This window comes from Tachyglossus aculeatus, chromosome 8, assembly GCF_015852505.1.
Source record: "Tachyglossus aculeatus isolate mTacAcu1 chromosome 8, mTacAcu1.pri, whole genome shotgun sequence".
Taxonomy (NCBI): Eukaryota; Metazoa; Chordata; class Mammalia; order Monotremata; family Tachyglossidae; genus Tachyglossus; species Tachyglossus aculeatus.
In genome coordinates, this window is record NC_052073.1 from 4,085,255 (window position 1) to 4,100,857 (window position 15,603).

General features: G+C 52.4%; 1 protein-coding gene across 3 annotated transcripts in view; it reads right to left on the reverse strand.

Annotated features, from left to right (window-relative positions):
* Nucleotides 1–10,493: 10,493 nt before the first annotated feature.
* CGNL1 (cingulin like 1) overlaps nt 10,494–15,603 on the reverse strand; it is an 89,494-nt gene continuing 84,384 nt past the window's right edge. For all 3 annotated transcript variants that reach the window (XM_038750152.1, XM_038750153.1, XM_038750151.1), the window contains 5 exons: nt 13,957–14,040; nt 13,421–13,545; nt 13,006–13,114; nt 12,351–12,514; nt 10,494–12,016 (listed from right to left, as the gene is read on the reverse strand). In XM_038750152.1, the coding sequence (XP_038606080.1) occupies nt 11,890–12,016; nt 12,351–12,514; nt 13,006–13,114; nt 13,421–13,545; nt 13,957–14,040 (609 nt within the window). In that variant the 3' untranslated portion in view covers nt 10,494–11,889. The remainder of the gene's footprint in view (nt 12,017–12,350; nt 12,515–13,005; nt 13,115–13,420; nt 13,546–13,956; nt 14,041–15,603) is intronic.

Below are 15,603 nucleotides of genomic sequence, written 5' to 3' on the forward strand. Positions count from 1 at the left end.
TCTAGACTGTAAACTCGTTGCAGGTAGGGAACATGCCTACCAACTCTTGTACTCTCCCAAGTGCTCAGTTCAGTACTCTGCACACAACACTTGACAAATACAACTGATTGATTGGAGGTAGACATGCCATACCAGGGTGTATTTCTAGTTGATTCTCTAGGGTCTTCCAGAGGACTGGTAAATGGGATTGATTTGCCTGTTTTGGGCAGAAATGCGGCACATCTGTGAATCTGGACTGTGACCTGCAGAAAGCCAAAAAAGGCACTAACTGCCAGAAGCCCCCTGCACTTCCACACATTCTTAAAGGCTCATCTTACTCTAAGTGGTGTATTCTAGTATACAGAACAATCATTAGGCTCCAGTTTGGCAGTATCATCCATATGCTATCCTGGCAAATAGCAGTCATTGAGACATACGACTTTGTAAATTGCCAACCAGGCACATAACTGCGCTTCTGTGCGGAAGTTGACTTCTCCATAGTCAATAGATGTCAATAAGCATTTATTAAGTCCAGGGTGCCTTGGTTATTATGCAGACAAAGCATAACCTACTGAAAAGAGCACAGGCCTGTGAGTCAGGGGACCTGGATTCTAATTTCTGCTCCGCCGCGTGTCTGCTAGCAAGTCACTTCCCTGTACTTCGGTTCCCTCACCTGTAAAATGGGGATTCAGTCCTACTCCCCCCTACTTAAACTGTGAGCCTCATGTGGGACAGCGCTTATGACAGTGCTCTGCACACAGTAAGCACTCAATAAATACAATTGATTGATTGGCAGGGCCTCTGTGTCTGTGTCCAACCTGATTAACTTGTATCTACCCCAGCACCTAGAACAGTGCTTGGCAAATAGAAAGGGCTTAACAATAATAATAATAATAATAATAATAATAATAATAATAACAATAATAACAATGACAATATGAAGTAATGATGTCACCAGCGCCATTTTGTGGAAGCACGCTGAGTTCGTCTGAGCTTAAGAGTTGTCATTGTTACGGGGAGACCTCTGATCACCGACCCACTTCCTGAAAACCAGACTATCCAGCATAAAACCTGACATTTGGCCACCCTATATGTGGTGGCTTGTTTTCTGGGTGATAGATTTCTTTATTGTCACACAGTGCCCCAGTGATAGGGGTGAAGGAGTGAAGCAGCAGAATGGAGAAATCTAAAAACCCATTTTCTGGGTCAGACCAGGACCTTAGATAGCCCAAGCCTGCCAACCAGCTCCCCAGGAGCTGAGGAAAACCCGTTTTTCCAGAGGTCCTCATTTCTGGGCTGGGCCAACAGAAGGACACAGAAGAAGAAATGACTTGCTCTGCTAACTACACACTTCTGTTGCCTAGTTCTAGTTTATATACTTTTGTTGAATAGATCTCACTTCCAGTAAACAAAATACTGGCCACTAAAAAAAAGGATCGCGTAAGGGAAGTGCCGGTTGCAGATAGGGAAAGGGACAGAAAGCCAAAGATGTATTTAAGATGTGGAGTCCATGTATGCTGCACAGTTCAGTGTGATCACAGACAATTTCATATTCTTTTCCATTTTGGCCACAGGGCATAGGGCAGGTGAACCATAGAAACCCCTCTTATGTGAGTTAAGCCATTAGGGTGATATGGAGGTTGAAATAAATTTAATAAGCGAGCCCAGGGTGGGGGCGACGACTTACCTGCCTGCTCCCCATCTTTTCTTCATTAAGTACCTTGAAGCAGGCTAACTCCTTCTGAAGACCTCTGTGCACCCTTGAACGCTGTCCATCAGAGATGCTTTCTTGAAAACTGCTGCAAGATTTGATCATTTCAGAATTAAAAAATGGTTTTGAGGAGACCATAACTTTTACTTGTTTTGGCATCTTACTAGGATGCAGTGGATTGTCTATGTAAGACAGATAACCCCCAGCACTTAATGCAGTGCTTGGCACATAGTAAGCCTTTAACAAATACCGCAATTATTATTATTATTAGGTCCTCTTTGGATTATTCCTCTTAACCAGGCATACTTAGCTCGATGAGTGCATCACCAGTTTCTAAATTAAGAAATGTTCCCAGTTCAAAAACTTCTCTGCCTTGAAAAATCCAATGCAAACTATGGGCAGAGGGAGGCGTGCAAAATGTAGTTGAAGAGTACTGGTCTAGGAGTTAGGAGACCTGGGTTCTAGTCTCAGCTCTGACATTGGCCTGTTGTGTGACTGTTGGCAAGTCATTTAACCGCTCTGAGCTTCAGTTTTCTCATTTATAAAAGTGTAATAAAATAGCGTGAGCCCCATGTGAGACTGGGACTGTGTTCAGTCTGAAAACCTCAAATCTGTAACAGTGCTTAGCACATAGTAAGTGTTTAACCAATATAATTAATCATTTTAAGACCCATTCATTGTTCTTTAATTAATTGTTGCTTAAGGCCTGATGGGGAGGAAATTATTTAAATATAAGAGGAATGTTAGGGCAGTTTAAGTTTAGGCCCTTGAGAGGGTGAGTGAGGCAGGGAACCCCTGCAGGTTGAATTCTTGGGGAGACTGAAAACTGGTGTAAGGTTTCAAAAAATACTGTTTGTATCCCCTGGGCTGAATGTAGTGAATAATGTGTATCTATCTGTAAAATGGGAATAATGCCTGTTCTCCCTCCCTCTTGGGCCATGGATCCCATGTGGGAAAGAGACTATGGTCTAAACTGATTACCCTGTATCTACCCTAAGCAAGGTCTAGCCCAGTGGTTGGGCACACCATTAATGCTTAATAAAGACCATCGTTGTGGGGATGGACACCTAGGGTAAGGTATCATGTAGTCAAAGAAAACGTTAGAGGTGGTGAAATTCATCCATGGGGCCCGGGGGGACTGAAGAGGCCAATGCGGGACTCGCAGTCATGACTGCATCATGCAAACCTGTCTACACCTCTGTATTGTCATGTTGGACGTCCATAGCATGCTTTGGGGGTGGTCACCTAGGGTAAGGTATCACGTAGTCAAAGAAAATTTTACCGGTGGTGAAAATCACCCAACAGGGAGGGGGTTACTGGGGGTTACTGGAGGCCTTGCGGGCCTCGCAGTTCTGACTGCATCGTGTAAATCTGCCGACATCCCTCTACTGCCATGTTGGATGTCAAAGCACGTGTCAGGGGGTGGTCACATAGGGTAAGATATCATGTAGTCAAAGAACACGTTAGCAGTGGTGAAAATCATCCATGGGGGCGAGGTTGACTGGAGAGGCTAATGCAGGACTCGCAGTCCTGACTGCATCATGCAAAACTGCCGACACCTCTATACTGTCACGTTGGACGGCCAAGAACAACTTGGGAGTGGTCACCTAGGGGAAGGAAGGTGTCACATAGTCAAAGAAAATGTTACTGGTGGTGAAAATCACCCATCCGTGCAGGGGTGACCAAAGAGGCCAATGCAGGACTTGCAGTCCTGACTGCATCATGCAAACCTGCCGACACCTCTGTACTGTCACGTTGGACAGCCAAGCACGCCTTGGGAGTGGTCACCTAGGGTAGGGAAGGTATCACATAGTCAAAGAAAATGTTATGGGTGGTGAAATTCACCCATCCGTGCAGGGGTGACCAAAGAGGCCAATGCAGGACTCGCAGTCCTGACTGCATCGTCCAAACCTGCCGACACCTCTATACTGTCACGTCGGATGGCCAAGCACGGCTTGGAAGTGGTCACCTAGGATAAGGAAGGTATCACATAGTCAAAGAAAATGTTACTGGTGGTGAAATTCACCCATCCGTACAGGGGTGACCAAAGAGGTCAATGCAGGACTCGCAGTCCTGACTGCATCGTGCAAACCTGCCGGCACCTCTATACTGTCACGTTGGACATCCATGCACGGTTTGGGGGTGGTCACCTAGGGTAAGGAAGGTATCACATGGTCAAAGAAAATGTTACTGGTGGTGAAATTCACCGATCTGTGCAGGGGTGACCAAAGTGGCCAATGCAGGACTCGCAGTCCTGATTGCATCATGCAAAACTGCTGACACCTCTGTACTGTCACGTTGGATGGCCAAGCACGGCTTGGAAGTGGTCACCTAGGATAAGGAAGGTATCACATAGTCAAAGAAAATGTTACTGGTGGTGAAATTCACCCATCCGTACAGGGGTGACCAAAGAGGCCAATGCAGGACTCGCAGTCCTGACTGCATCGTGCAAACCTGCCGGCACCTCTATACTGTCACGTTGGACATCCATACACGGTTTGGGGGTGGTTACCTAGGGTAAGGAAGGTATCACATGGTCAAAGAAAATGTTACTGGTGGTGAAATTCACCGATCCGTGCAGGGGTGACCAAAGTGGCCAATGCAGGACTCGCAGTCCTGACTGCATCATGCAAAAATGCCGACACCTCTGTACTGTCACGTTGGACGGCAAAGCACGCCTTGGGAGTGGTCACCTAGGGTAAGGAAGGTATCACATAGTCAAAGAAAATGTTACTGGTGGTGAAATTCACCCCTCCGTGCAGGGGTGACCAAAGAGGCCAATGCAGGACTTGCAGTCCTGACTGCATCATGCAAACCTGCCGACACCTCTATACTGTCACGTTGGACGGCCAAGCACGCTTTGGGGGTGGTCACCTAGGGTAAGGAAGGTATCACATCATCAAAGAAAATGTTACTGGTGGTGAAATTCACCGATCCGTGCAGGGGTGACCAAGGTGGCCAATGCAGGACTCGCAGTCCTGACTGCATCATGCAAAACTGCCAACACCTCTGTACTGTCATGTTGGACGACCAAGCACGCCTTGGGAGTGGTCACCTTGGGTAAGGAAGGTATCACATAGTCAAAGAAAATGTTACTGGTGGTGAAACTCACCCATCTGTGCAGGGGTGACCAAAGAGGCCAATGCAGGACTCGCAGTCCGGACTCCATTTAGCAAATCTGCCGACATCTCTGTACTGTCACATTGGACGGCCAAACACGCTTTGGGAGTGGTCACCTAGGGGAAGGAAGGTATCACATCGTCAAAGAAAATGTTACTGGTGGTGAAATTCACTCATCCGTGCAGGGGTGACCAAAGAGGCCAATGCAGGACTCGCCGTCCTGACTGCATCCGGCAAATCTGCCGACACCTCTATACTGTCACATCGGATGGCCAAGCACGCCTTGGGAGTGGTCACCTAGGGTAACGAAGGTATCACATAGTCAAAGAAAATGTTACTGGTGGTGGAATTCACCAGTCTGCGCAGGGGTGACCAAAGAGGACAATGCAGGACTCACAGTCCTGACTGCATCGGGCAAACCTGCCGTCACCTCTATCGTGTCATGTCTGACGGCCTAGCACGCCTTGGGAGTGGTCACCTAGGGTAAGGATGGTATCGCATATTCAAAGAAAATGTTACCGGTGGTGAAATTCACCCATCCGTGCAGGGGTGACCAAAGAGGCCAATGCAGGACTCACAGTCCTGACTGCATCGTGCAAACCTGCTGACACCTCTATACTGTCACGTTGGAAAGCCAAGCACACCTTGGGAGTGGTCACCTAGGGTAAGGAAGGTATCACATAGTCAAAGAAAATGTTACTGGTGGTGAAATTCACCCATCCGTGCAGGGGTGACCAAAGAGGCCAATGCAGGACTCGTAGTCATCATCATCAATGGTATTTATTGAGCACTTACTGTGTGCAGAGCACTGTACTAAGCGCTTGGGAAGTACAAGTTGACAACATATAGAGACAGTCCCTACCCAACAGTGAGCTCACAGCCTAGAAGGGGGAGACAGAGAACAAAACCAAACATACCAACAAAATAAAATAAATAGAATAGATATGTACAAGTAAAATAAATAAATAGAGTAACAAATATGTACAAACATATATACATATATACAGGTGCTGTGGGGAAGGGAAGGAGGTAAGATGGGGGGATGGAGAGGGGGACGAGGGGGAGAGGAAGGAAGGGGCTCAGTCTGGGAAGGCCTCCTGGAGGAGGTGAGCTCTCAGTAGGGCCTTGAAGGGAGGAAGAGAGCTAGCTTGGCGGAGGATGGGCAGAGGGATTGGGGGCATTCCAGGCCCGGGGGATGACATAGGCCGGAGGTTGATGGTGGGACAGGCGAGAACGAGGTACGGGGAGGAGATTTGCAGCGGCGGGTGCGGGGACTGGCAGTCCTGACTGCATTGTGCAAACCTGCCGACACCTCTATACTGTCACGTTGGACGGCTAAGCACGCCTTGGGAGTGGTCACCTAGGGGAAGGTAATCACGTAGTCAAAGAAAATGTTACTGTTGGTGAAATTCACCCATCGGGGCAGGGGTGACCGAAGAGGCCATTGTGGGACCCACAGTCCTGACTGCATCGTGTAATCTGCTGCCACCCCTGTACCACCAGGTTGGATGTCCTTAGCACACCTCGGGGGTGGTTCCCTAGGTAGGATAAAGTATCAAAGGGTGACCAAAGAGGCCAATGAAGGACTCACAATCCTGAATGCATCGGGCAAACCTGCCGACACCTTTGTACTGTCACGTTGGACGGCCAAGCACGCCTTGGGAGTGGTCACCTAGGGTAAGGAAGGTATCACATAGTCAAAGAAAATGATACTGGTGGTGAAATTCACCCATCCGTGCAGGGGTGACCAAAGAGGCCAATGCAGGACTCGCGGTCCTGACTGCATCGTGCAAACCTGCCGACACCTCTATACTGTCACGTTGGACGGCCAAGCACGACTTGAGGGAGTGGAGTGGTCACCTAGGAAAGGTATCACGTAGTCAAAGAAAATGTTAGCAGTGGTAAAATTCACCCATCAGGGCGGTGCTTATCAAAGGGGCCAAACCCAAGTTTTAGTTCTGGCTGCACGGTGGGTAAGTCATTTCATTTCTTTGGGCCTCAATTTCTTCTTGCGTAAAATGGGGATAATGCCCCGCCTCGCCCAACATCACAGGGATGCTGTGAGGAGCAAATGAGATAATTGATGTGAAAGTGCTTTGGAAAAAGAAAAGCACTCCATAATAAAAACAAGGTGTTCTAATTGTACTCACCCAAGCTCTTAGTACAGTGCGCTGTACGCTGTAAGGTGTTCAGTAGATATTTACAGAGAGCGAGAGTTATCTATCCTACATGCTCGAAGATGCTGCTAACCCTGAAGTTCACCTATAGTGCATGTGAGGCCGTAAAGGCCAGGGCAGGAATCACGGTCTAGGCTGCTTGTTCTCAAATACTCACCTGTTTTCTCTCCTTGGGCTCCCATGACTGATGCTTGTTGCACCTGACCCTGCTTTGGCTTTTGCCTCCTTGTCTCGCTGTTCCTGCGGAACTCCTGCTCATAAAGAGCCTCATCTTTCTGGATTGTGGGTGCCCTGCTGACCTGTCTGTGGCTGCCAGTTTTCAGCTGAAACGATTTGCTCTTCTTCCTGGCCTATGACTTTTTAGTTCTTTTTCCACTGTCCTCAGGAAATGGACTCCCCAAGGATATTTGGAGAGAGCTTGCTCCTCTCCCGTGTAGGGGAGGATCCTGCCTCTCAGCTCCGTGGGTCTCTTCGCCACAAGGGAGTTAGTGGGAAGGGGGAGGCTGTTCCCCCAGCCCCTGGCCAGTGGCTGGCTTTTTTTCCCCCAGGAGTGAGGTCCATCAGCTGTGTGCCATTGGGAAAGGTACTGAATTTATTTGTGCCTCAGTTTGCCTCATCTGTAAAATGGGGATTAAGACTGTGAGCCTCACATGGGACAACCTGATTACCTTGAATCTACCCCAGTGCTTAGAACAGTGCTTGGCACACAGCAAGTGCTTAACAAATACCATTATTATTATTCGCTTCTCTGAGCTTGGGGGCGGAAAGGTGGCAGGGACTTTATGGGGATGAGGCCTGGAAAGAGGCAAACTTCAAAGGGGGAACAGACCAGAAAGCCACCACTTTGGAGTCTCTTCAGCCTCGAATGGAAACTCTTAGGTCTTGTCAGTGGCCTGGGCTAAGTGAGGCCGGGAATTCTGTTCATGCAATCATGGGGTGGGCATGGATGGCGAGGGGCTGAGGGATCCCCAGGGAGTGCTTATTCTCTGAAGCTGGCTCTTCTCTGCAGGTGATGAGGGAAGATGGGATTGCTGAAGCTTGGGAGGGGCAGGGGGTGGATCCCTCTTGGATCTGGAACAGGAGGCAATGGAGACCTCTGGTCAGCCCTCCTCTGCCTCAGCTGAAGGATCTTCTGCCCAGAAGCTGGGGAAAGCCCAGTGTGTGCCTTTTCTCCCAGCCCCAGCCCCCAACATGGGAAAGACTGCCGACTGCCCGTCTGCCTATTCTTGATCCCAACACTAATAATAATAATAATAATAATAATAATAATAAGGCATTTATTAAGCCATTTTCTAAGCGCTGGGGAGTTTACAAGGTGATCAGGTTGTCCCACGTGGGGCTCATTTTACAGATGAGGTAACTGAGGCATAGAGAAGTAAAGTGACTTTCCCAAAGTCACACAGCTGACAATTGGTGGAGCCGGGATTTGAATGAATGACCTCTGACTCCAAAGCCCGGGCTCTTTCCACTGAGCCATGCTAACTCATCCATCTCTGGGCCTGAGCCCCCCCGCCCCCCATAGGACTCCACAGGGCACCTCTATCCCGGTCCTCCTTCCTCCCCAGGGTCCAGCCTCGACCCATCTTAGAATAGTGACAGTCCCGGACTCCCACAGACCTCCCTCTGCCAGCCCATTTCACTTAATGCCTCTGGGCACCCCCGGCCCAGCCTCATCCCCTACCCTGCAGCAGTTGCAGTCCCAGCCTCACTGCAGGACCCTCAGGAAACCCCTCACCTTAGCTGAGAGCAGCTTGTTTTGGGAGAGAAAACAGTAAAGCTGAAGTGTCCAGTATCTCCTCCTTCTCTGTAGGTTTCTCTCTAAGCTGTTACCTTTGTTGCACTCCTGATCCTCCATTTGAGAACTGTTTTGATCCTGTCGCCCATCACCCTAGGTGCAGATGGGCCAACTAGTGGAACTTGGGCCCCCCGTTCCCAGCCTACAAGCCAGGACATCTTGGCTGGGGGGGCTCCCCCACCCTATCCCACCAGCCACTGTAAGATCACATGGGGCACCCCTGGACAGTGGTGGAGAAGAGAAACAGGCTAGGACAAATGGCCCAAGTGTTCTTTCAAAATTGCCCCTTGTGAGTGGGGAAAAATGAATTTGGGGGCATATGGAATGCTCTTCCTGTGGGGTGTGGGGCCAAGAACACCCCTCTCTTTCCTCAACTAGACTGGAGGCCACCCTCATTCCTCCTGAAGGAGCGTGACTTAGTGGAAAGAGCACCAGGCTGGGAGTCAGAGGTCATGAGTTCTAATCCCAGCTCCGCCACTTGTCAGCTGTGTGACTTTGGGCAAGTCACTTCACTTCTCTGGTCCTCAGTTACCTCACCTGCAAAATGGGATTAAGACTGTGAGCCCCACGTGGGACAACCTGATAACCTCGTATTTTTCCCAGCGCTTACAACAGTGCTTGGCACATAGTAAATGTTTAACAAATACCATAGTTATTATTCTCTGGCTTCATCTGCTGCCTCTCCCCACCCCTGCCTCACCCATCCCGCGGGTGCCCCGTACGTTGTTGGTGTCCATATTCCCGTCCTCTGGGGAAAGAGTGTGACACAGACCTCAGGGGGTAGGGAATGCCTTGACAGCACACTTGGCTTGTTTCTTTTATCTACCCCAAAGCTCACAGGCTGCCTCTGGGCAGCGGGCCAGTGCCAAGGGTCTCCCCCATCCCCCCACCACTGTCCAGTTTGCATCGCTGAAGGAGGTGCATCCTGGAAAACCGGTCCAGTGGCTATAGGGCCAGCCTCCCTCCCCACCCACAGCCTAGCCTCTTGGATCGAACACAAGACCCAACTGCTGGAGGACAGAGAGAAGCAGTGCCCAGATGAAAGCATCCTCACAGGCAGGGGTGGGTCTCCCCCCCAACCCGGGGCTTTCCCAGTTGTAGTACACACCTGGAACTTCATCCTCCTGCTGGGTGAAGAACAGGCTTAATACAGTGCTCTGCCCACAGTAAGCACTATCAATACCACTGATACATTGTCCGTTTCGCACCTGCCTCCTTCCAGCGTCAGTGGGTGCCCCTCACTCTGGATCAGTAGGATCTGGGGAACAGCAATTCCATGTTTTCCCTGTCCACCCCCTTCGCAGTTCTGTAATCACGGGTCTGAGACTTCATTCACACTTCCAGCAAGTAGCAGAGGGTAGGTGGGATGGGGGTAAGGGGAACAGGTTTGGTTCTGGGCCCTCAGATCATGGCCCTACAACTGTGAGGCTCCCCAGGGTCCAGCACTGTCCCCCCAAAACCTTCAAGGGTCTGTGTGGATCCCAGGTAGCAAAAGGTTTCTTTTCACCATCTCCCCAAACACCTGGCAAGCTCTTCCTGTCAGGTGGCCCTCAGTCCTCCCAGAAGCCGGATGCAAGCCGTCCCTTCCCGGCAGGAGAAAAGATGGCAGACCCAGCACAGGTTGGTCACCAACTTCCTCTCAGCCGCTCAGCTTCAGGATCTCTTTCCCCACCCTCCCCTACCACAGTGGGCAACGACAGCAGAGCGGAAGGACCAGCCTGGAGAGCGGCATTTATTGAGGGGATTCTGAATTTCACAAGTCTTGGCGGTGGACGGGGGTGGGGGGGCAGGGGGGTCGCAGCCGAGATCCAGGGACCCTAAGGGGTCAGCGTGGCTCAGGGGGGCCCACCTGCATGGCAGAGCTAAGGCCACGAAGGCAGCTCTTGGCTACTGTCCAGAGGTTGGGCGGCCTGCCCCGTCGGCTGCTGGTAAAAGGAAATCAATTTCTAGGGAGCTGAGGAGAGCATAAAGAACATTGTCGTGGGTTAGGCAGGCGTTAGTACTGATCAACAGGAAAAGAGCCTATCCTGGGGAATAGCAGCCTGGCTTCAACTTTGGGGCCCTCGCCAGTCAGGGTTAAAAATAGGGCAGAGAGAGGTTGAGGGTGCTGTCACACTCTGTTGGTGACCTCCCCAGAGATGACAAGCTGGAGGCAGGAAGCAGGGAGAGACTTTAGCCCAGAGAATGGACATGAATTGCCTCTCTCACTTGGGCTGTGGGGAGGGTGGGCGGCAGCCCTGTCCGGCCCATTGAGGTGGGGGACTGGAAAGTCTCCGTCACGCTTCATGGGCCCCGGATGACGTTCCAACCCAAACCGGCCCTGCAACCTCAGCTGGGCGGACAGCGGGCAGAGACCACGAAGGACCCGGCCCACCAACCTACTTTCCAGCTGCCGTTTTGGGGTGGGTGGCGAGGAGAGAGCCATGGCTTCGCCAAGAAGCCTTCCCACTCCCCACCCTTCCCAAGCAGGGCTCCGTCCACATGCAGGCCACCCTCTTATCCCCCTGGTAACTGGAAGCAGAAAACCGGGCTGGGAACACCGGGGACATTCAGTTCCAACCTGACTGTTCTGGTCACCTGCTCCTCCGCCACTCTTTGCCCCTTGGCCATGCCCGCTCCCCCTCTCCCTGTCCCCGCAGGAAGTTGATTGTGCGACGATTCTGCTCAATCCTCCTTCAGGGTCCCTTTTGGGGTCTTGTTCTGGCCCCTGGCCCTGTCTCCACTCCTTAATACTGAGCAATCCGGTTGGCTTTGTTTCCTTGCCAAGAGAAAGAACACTTAGTGGGGATCTGGCCTCTTGGTGTGTCAAAGTGACTTTAGAAACCGGAACCCCAGCGGTCGGCCCAAGGTCGATCGGGCGTCATCTCGATCTGCCCTCCAGCACAGCTGACCAGTGACCCCACAGCCTGCAGTCCAGGCTGCCAGAGGCAGCCACAATCCTGTGTCGGGGCGGTCCCCTCCTGGGGGAGCCCCGCCGAGGCCCCGGACAGCAGCGTCCCCCTCGGGGAAGGAGTGGCTCGTTAGGGGGGAGTGAAGAGGGGGCTCGGCTCTCGGCGGGACGGTAGGGAAAAGGTTCGGGCTGGCAGCGGTGAGGACCGTGCCGGGGCTTAGCTGGGGGGGCTGCCATTCTTGGAGAACGCGTGAGCCACGGTCCCCTCGTACACACTCTCGCCGTCCGTGCTGAAGTCATCATCGTCCAGGTCATCCAGCATTCGGCTCGAGGACCTCTTCCACCTGGGGAAAGGATGAATCATGGTCACTCCCCTGGGCTTCACAACCCCAACCCCCGCTCCGGCTGGCCCGGTGTCCAGCCAGTGCCCTGGGAACCAGGAGAGCAAAACAGGGTGTTTGGCACATAGCAAGTGTTCAATCAATAATACAACCACAGGCCTGGTAGCAAGTGCCACTCCCCAGGGGAAGGCTGCGAGACACAGACTTGGGCCTTGCCAGCCTACCCAGCTTCATTACCGCCTCCAGTCAGACCCCCCTACTGCCATGGGTACTAATGCCCGTCCCAGAGGGCGAGCCCTTGGGCGCTCTTCTGTTCCCCACGGGGGAACCCACACACCTTAAGTCTTTCCTGACAGCGTTCAGCTGCCCCTGCAGCTGCTCATTCACGTCCACTTGCTCCTCCAGCTCCCGCTGCAGCTTCTTCTTGGCGCTTTCCAGCCTATCTATTTCTTCCTCTGCCTCTTCCATCTGACGCTTCATGGCTTTCAGACGCAGGCTCAGCTGCAGTGGAGAGAGTGCAGACAGTGGGTGCAAAGTCTACTGCTCTGCCCCCAGCAGGCATCCAGTCCAGTGCTCCGGACTCTGTGGACACTCAGTCTAGTGCTCTGCACACAGTGGGTGCCCATCCCATCCTTTTTTTTAATGGTATTTGTTAAGCACTTACTATGTGTCTGGCACTGTTCTAAGCGCTGATTATCAAGATCAGATTGGATGCAAGATAATCAGGTTGGACACAGTCTCTGTCCCACATGGGACTCACAATCTTAATCCCCATTTTACAGATGAGGTAACTGAGGCAAAGAGAAATGAAGCGATGTGCCCAAGGTCACAGCAGACAAGCGGCAGAGCCGGGATTAGAACCCAGGCCCTTCTGATTCCCAGGCCCATGTGCTCTCCATTAGGCTGCACTGCCTCTCTAATCCTGATGAGCCTGTTTGCTCATATAGCCTCTTCCCCATCCCTCCACCTCTCTGCCACCCTCATCCCCTTACCTGGTCCTTCTGGTCAGTCAGAGAGAGGTGGTCATCATCCACCTGCATCACTAACTCCTTCACTCGCCTTTCCAGACGCCGGTTGTTTACCTGTAGGTTCACCCGGTCCCTGCGAGAAAAGCAAGGTGGAGGTGGCAGTCAGCCCCACACCCGGCCCCTGGTGAAGCACAGACAGGTCCTTAGTGTGGAGGGTGGGGGCACGTGAGCAGGGAAAGGTCTGGGGACTTTGGGGCCTGTTGAGGACAACAGGCCGGGAACCCCAGACTTGGGACGCTTGGCACTCCATTTGAGGGCCTTTTGCACCAGTCCCTTGGGTAGACATGTTGGAGCTGGAGCAGGGGAGAATGAAGCTGACCAGGGCAGCGGGGTGAACGGGGCGGAGAACGCAGTCGCCACAGACCGAGGAAGGCCTCACCTCTTCTCAGCATCGAGCTGCTCCTCCAGCTCCGAGAGCCGAGCCTCCATCTGCGCCACCAGCCCTTCCTTCCCGGACCTGTGCGACTCTTCTAGGTGAAGGATGCGGCTCTTCAGGTCTTTGTTCTGGAATTGTATAGGGGATGGACGGACACAAAGGGTCAGGGTCCGGACCTCTCTGCTCCGGGCCCCCAGAGCCTAAAACCCCCCACCGTACGGTGAGCCCATCACCTGAGGGCGAAATGAGGACACGCACGAGGAGGTTCTTTGCAGGGACCTATGTAGCTGCCAGTTATATCACCGGGGGAACCTCGACCCTTCTCAGGTCCCCACGGACAGGGGCAACACATCCGAGCCATGGGACTTGACGGCCAGAGCCAGAGCCGAGGGAGGCTGGGGGCTGCAATCCAAAGACCGGTAGTAAAGGCACCCGGTGGCTGTGTCCACACTGGACAGGGGACAGTGGTCTCCCTGGGGGAAGGGGACCTGTGTGGGTGTGTGTATGGGGGGGTGCCGTTGGGACCACTCACTCCTGACCTGTCTCTCCAGGGAGATCTTGTCACATTCCAGGTTCTGCCGGGAGGCTCTCTCCTGCACCAGTTCACTCCTCATTTGTTCAATCTGCAACAGAGAGAAGAGTCAGGGCAGGAGCTGGGGGAACCGACTCTGACCTGAATCCATCCCTCGAGCTTAGAGTCCCAAGGGGGGCCAGAGAGGCCCTGGTCAAGCCAGAACAGGGAGAAAGGGAAGAGAAACGTAACTGCCGAGCTGGCTGCCTCCTCCAGGAAGGCACCAGATTCAGCGACAGTACAATGGGCTTCATCCTCTGAAGCCAGGCGGCTCCGGGGCCGGCCGCAGCAGGTGGGCAGGAGGGCAACGGGTCACCCCCCAGGAGTTTGGCTCAGCAGGCAAATATGCTCCCAAGGGAGCAGGATCAGCAGGCCCAGCCCATAACTGGAGCCCGCACCCACACTGGAGCCCGGGGTCGTCGTCCGTGACATTGACGTGGGCCAAGGGCGCCCACGTGCCCCCATGCATTTTACATGAACCCAGCCTGCCACCGGGAACACATGCAGGGGCACGGCTGACGGGGAGGGGCAGAGGGGTCCCCAGCGTGGCAGCCGGATGCCAGCAAACATTCCTGAAGTCAGAGGTCCGGACAGCACCAGCTGGTTGCCCCTAGGTGCAGGGTCTTTCTGGCTTTGGAGGTGTGCAGGTCTGGCATTACAGAAAATGACATGGCAGGGGTCCGGACAGGGGATAGCCCAGAAAGCCCCACCTCCCCTACACTGCTTCTTTCTATTTCCAGAGAATGGAAAATTGGGTGGGGTCTCCTCTGAGTCAGTCAGTCATTTTTATTGAGAATTTTCTTGGGAAAGTGCCTAGAAAAGTCCTTTGCATAAACTGGGCCCACAGTAAATACTATTACTACTCACAATATAGCCCTCAAGGAGCTTACCGTCTAGCAGGGGAGAGAGACCCTGAAATAATTTACTGGTCAGAGGAAGGAAATTGGAATTTTAGGTGAGAGTTTTAGTTGTGCGTTCACAAGTGGACAGATGGTACCAAGGTGATTCACTGGTAATTGTTGGAGGAGGATGAGGAGAGATCGGTCACGGGGAAGGCTGTGGATGAAGCCAGCCTGAAAAGAGGGCATTTGAACCTGGAAGGGCGAATTTACTGGGCACTTTCACGTTCGCTGTCTCAGTTCTCCTCCAAGCACTCCTGAGGTGGTGTAGAAGGAAAGGTAGGTCTTAGCATGGCATAGGAGAGAAGCAGCATGGTGTAATAGAACCCAGGCCTGGGAATCAGAAGGTCATGGGTTCTAATACCGATTGCTCCACTTGTCTGCTGTGTGACCTTGGGCAGGTCACTTCACTTCTCTGAGCCTCAGTTATTTCATCTGTTAAATGGCCCTTCAGACTGTGAGCCCCACACGGGACAGGGACGGCGTACAACCCAATTTGCTTGTATCCGTGCCAGCGCTTAGTACAGTGCCTGGCACTTCGTTGGGGCTTTAACAAATACCATCATCACTACTATTATCCTTCTCATTTTACAAGTGAAGAAACGGGGGCCCAAAAGGCTTAAGGGGACTTACCCAAAGTCATACAGCAGGGCAAAAGGCAGAGTTCACAGCATTAAAGTTAACAAAGTCACAGAGGGTAGGGCCAACAACAGAAC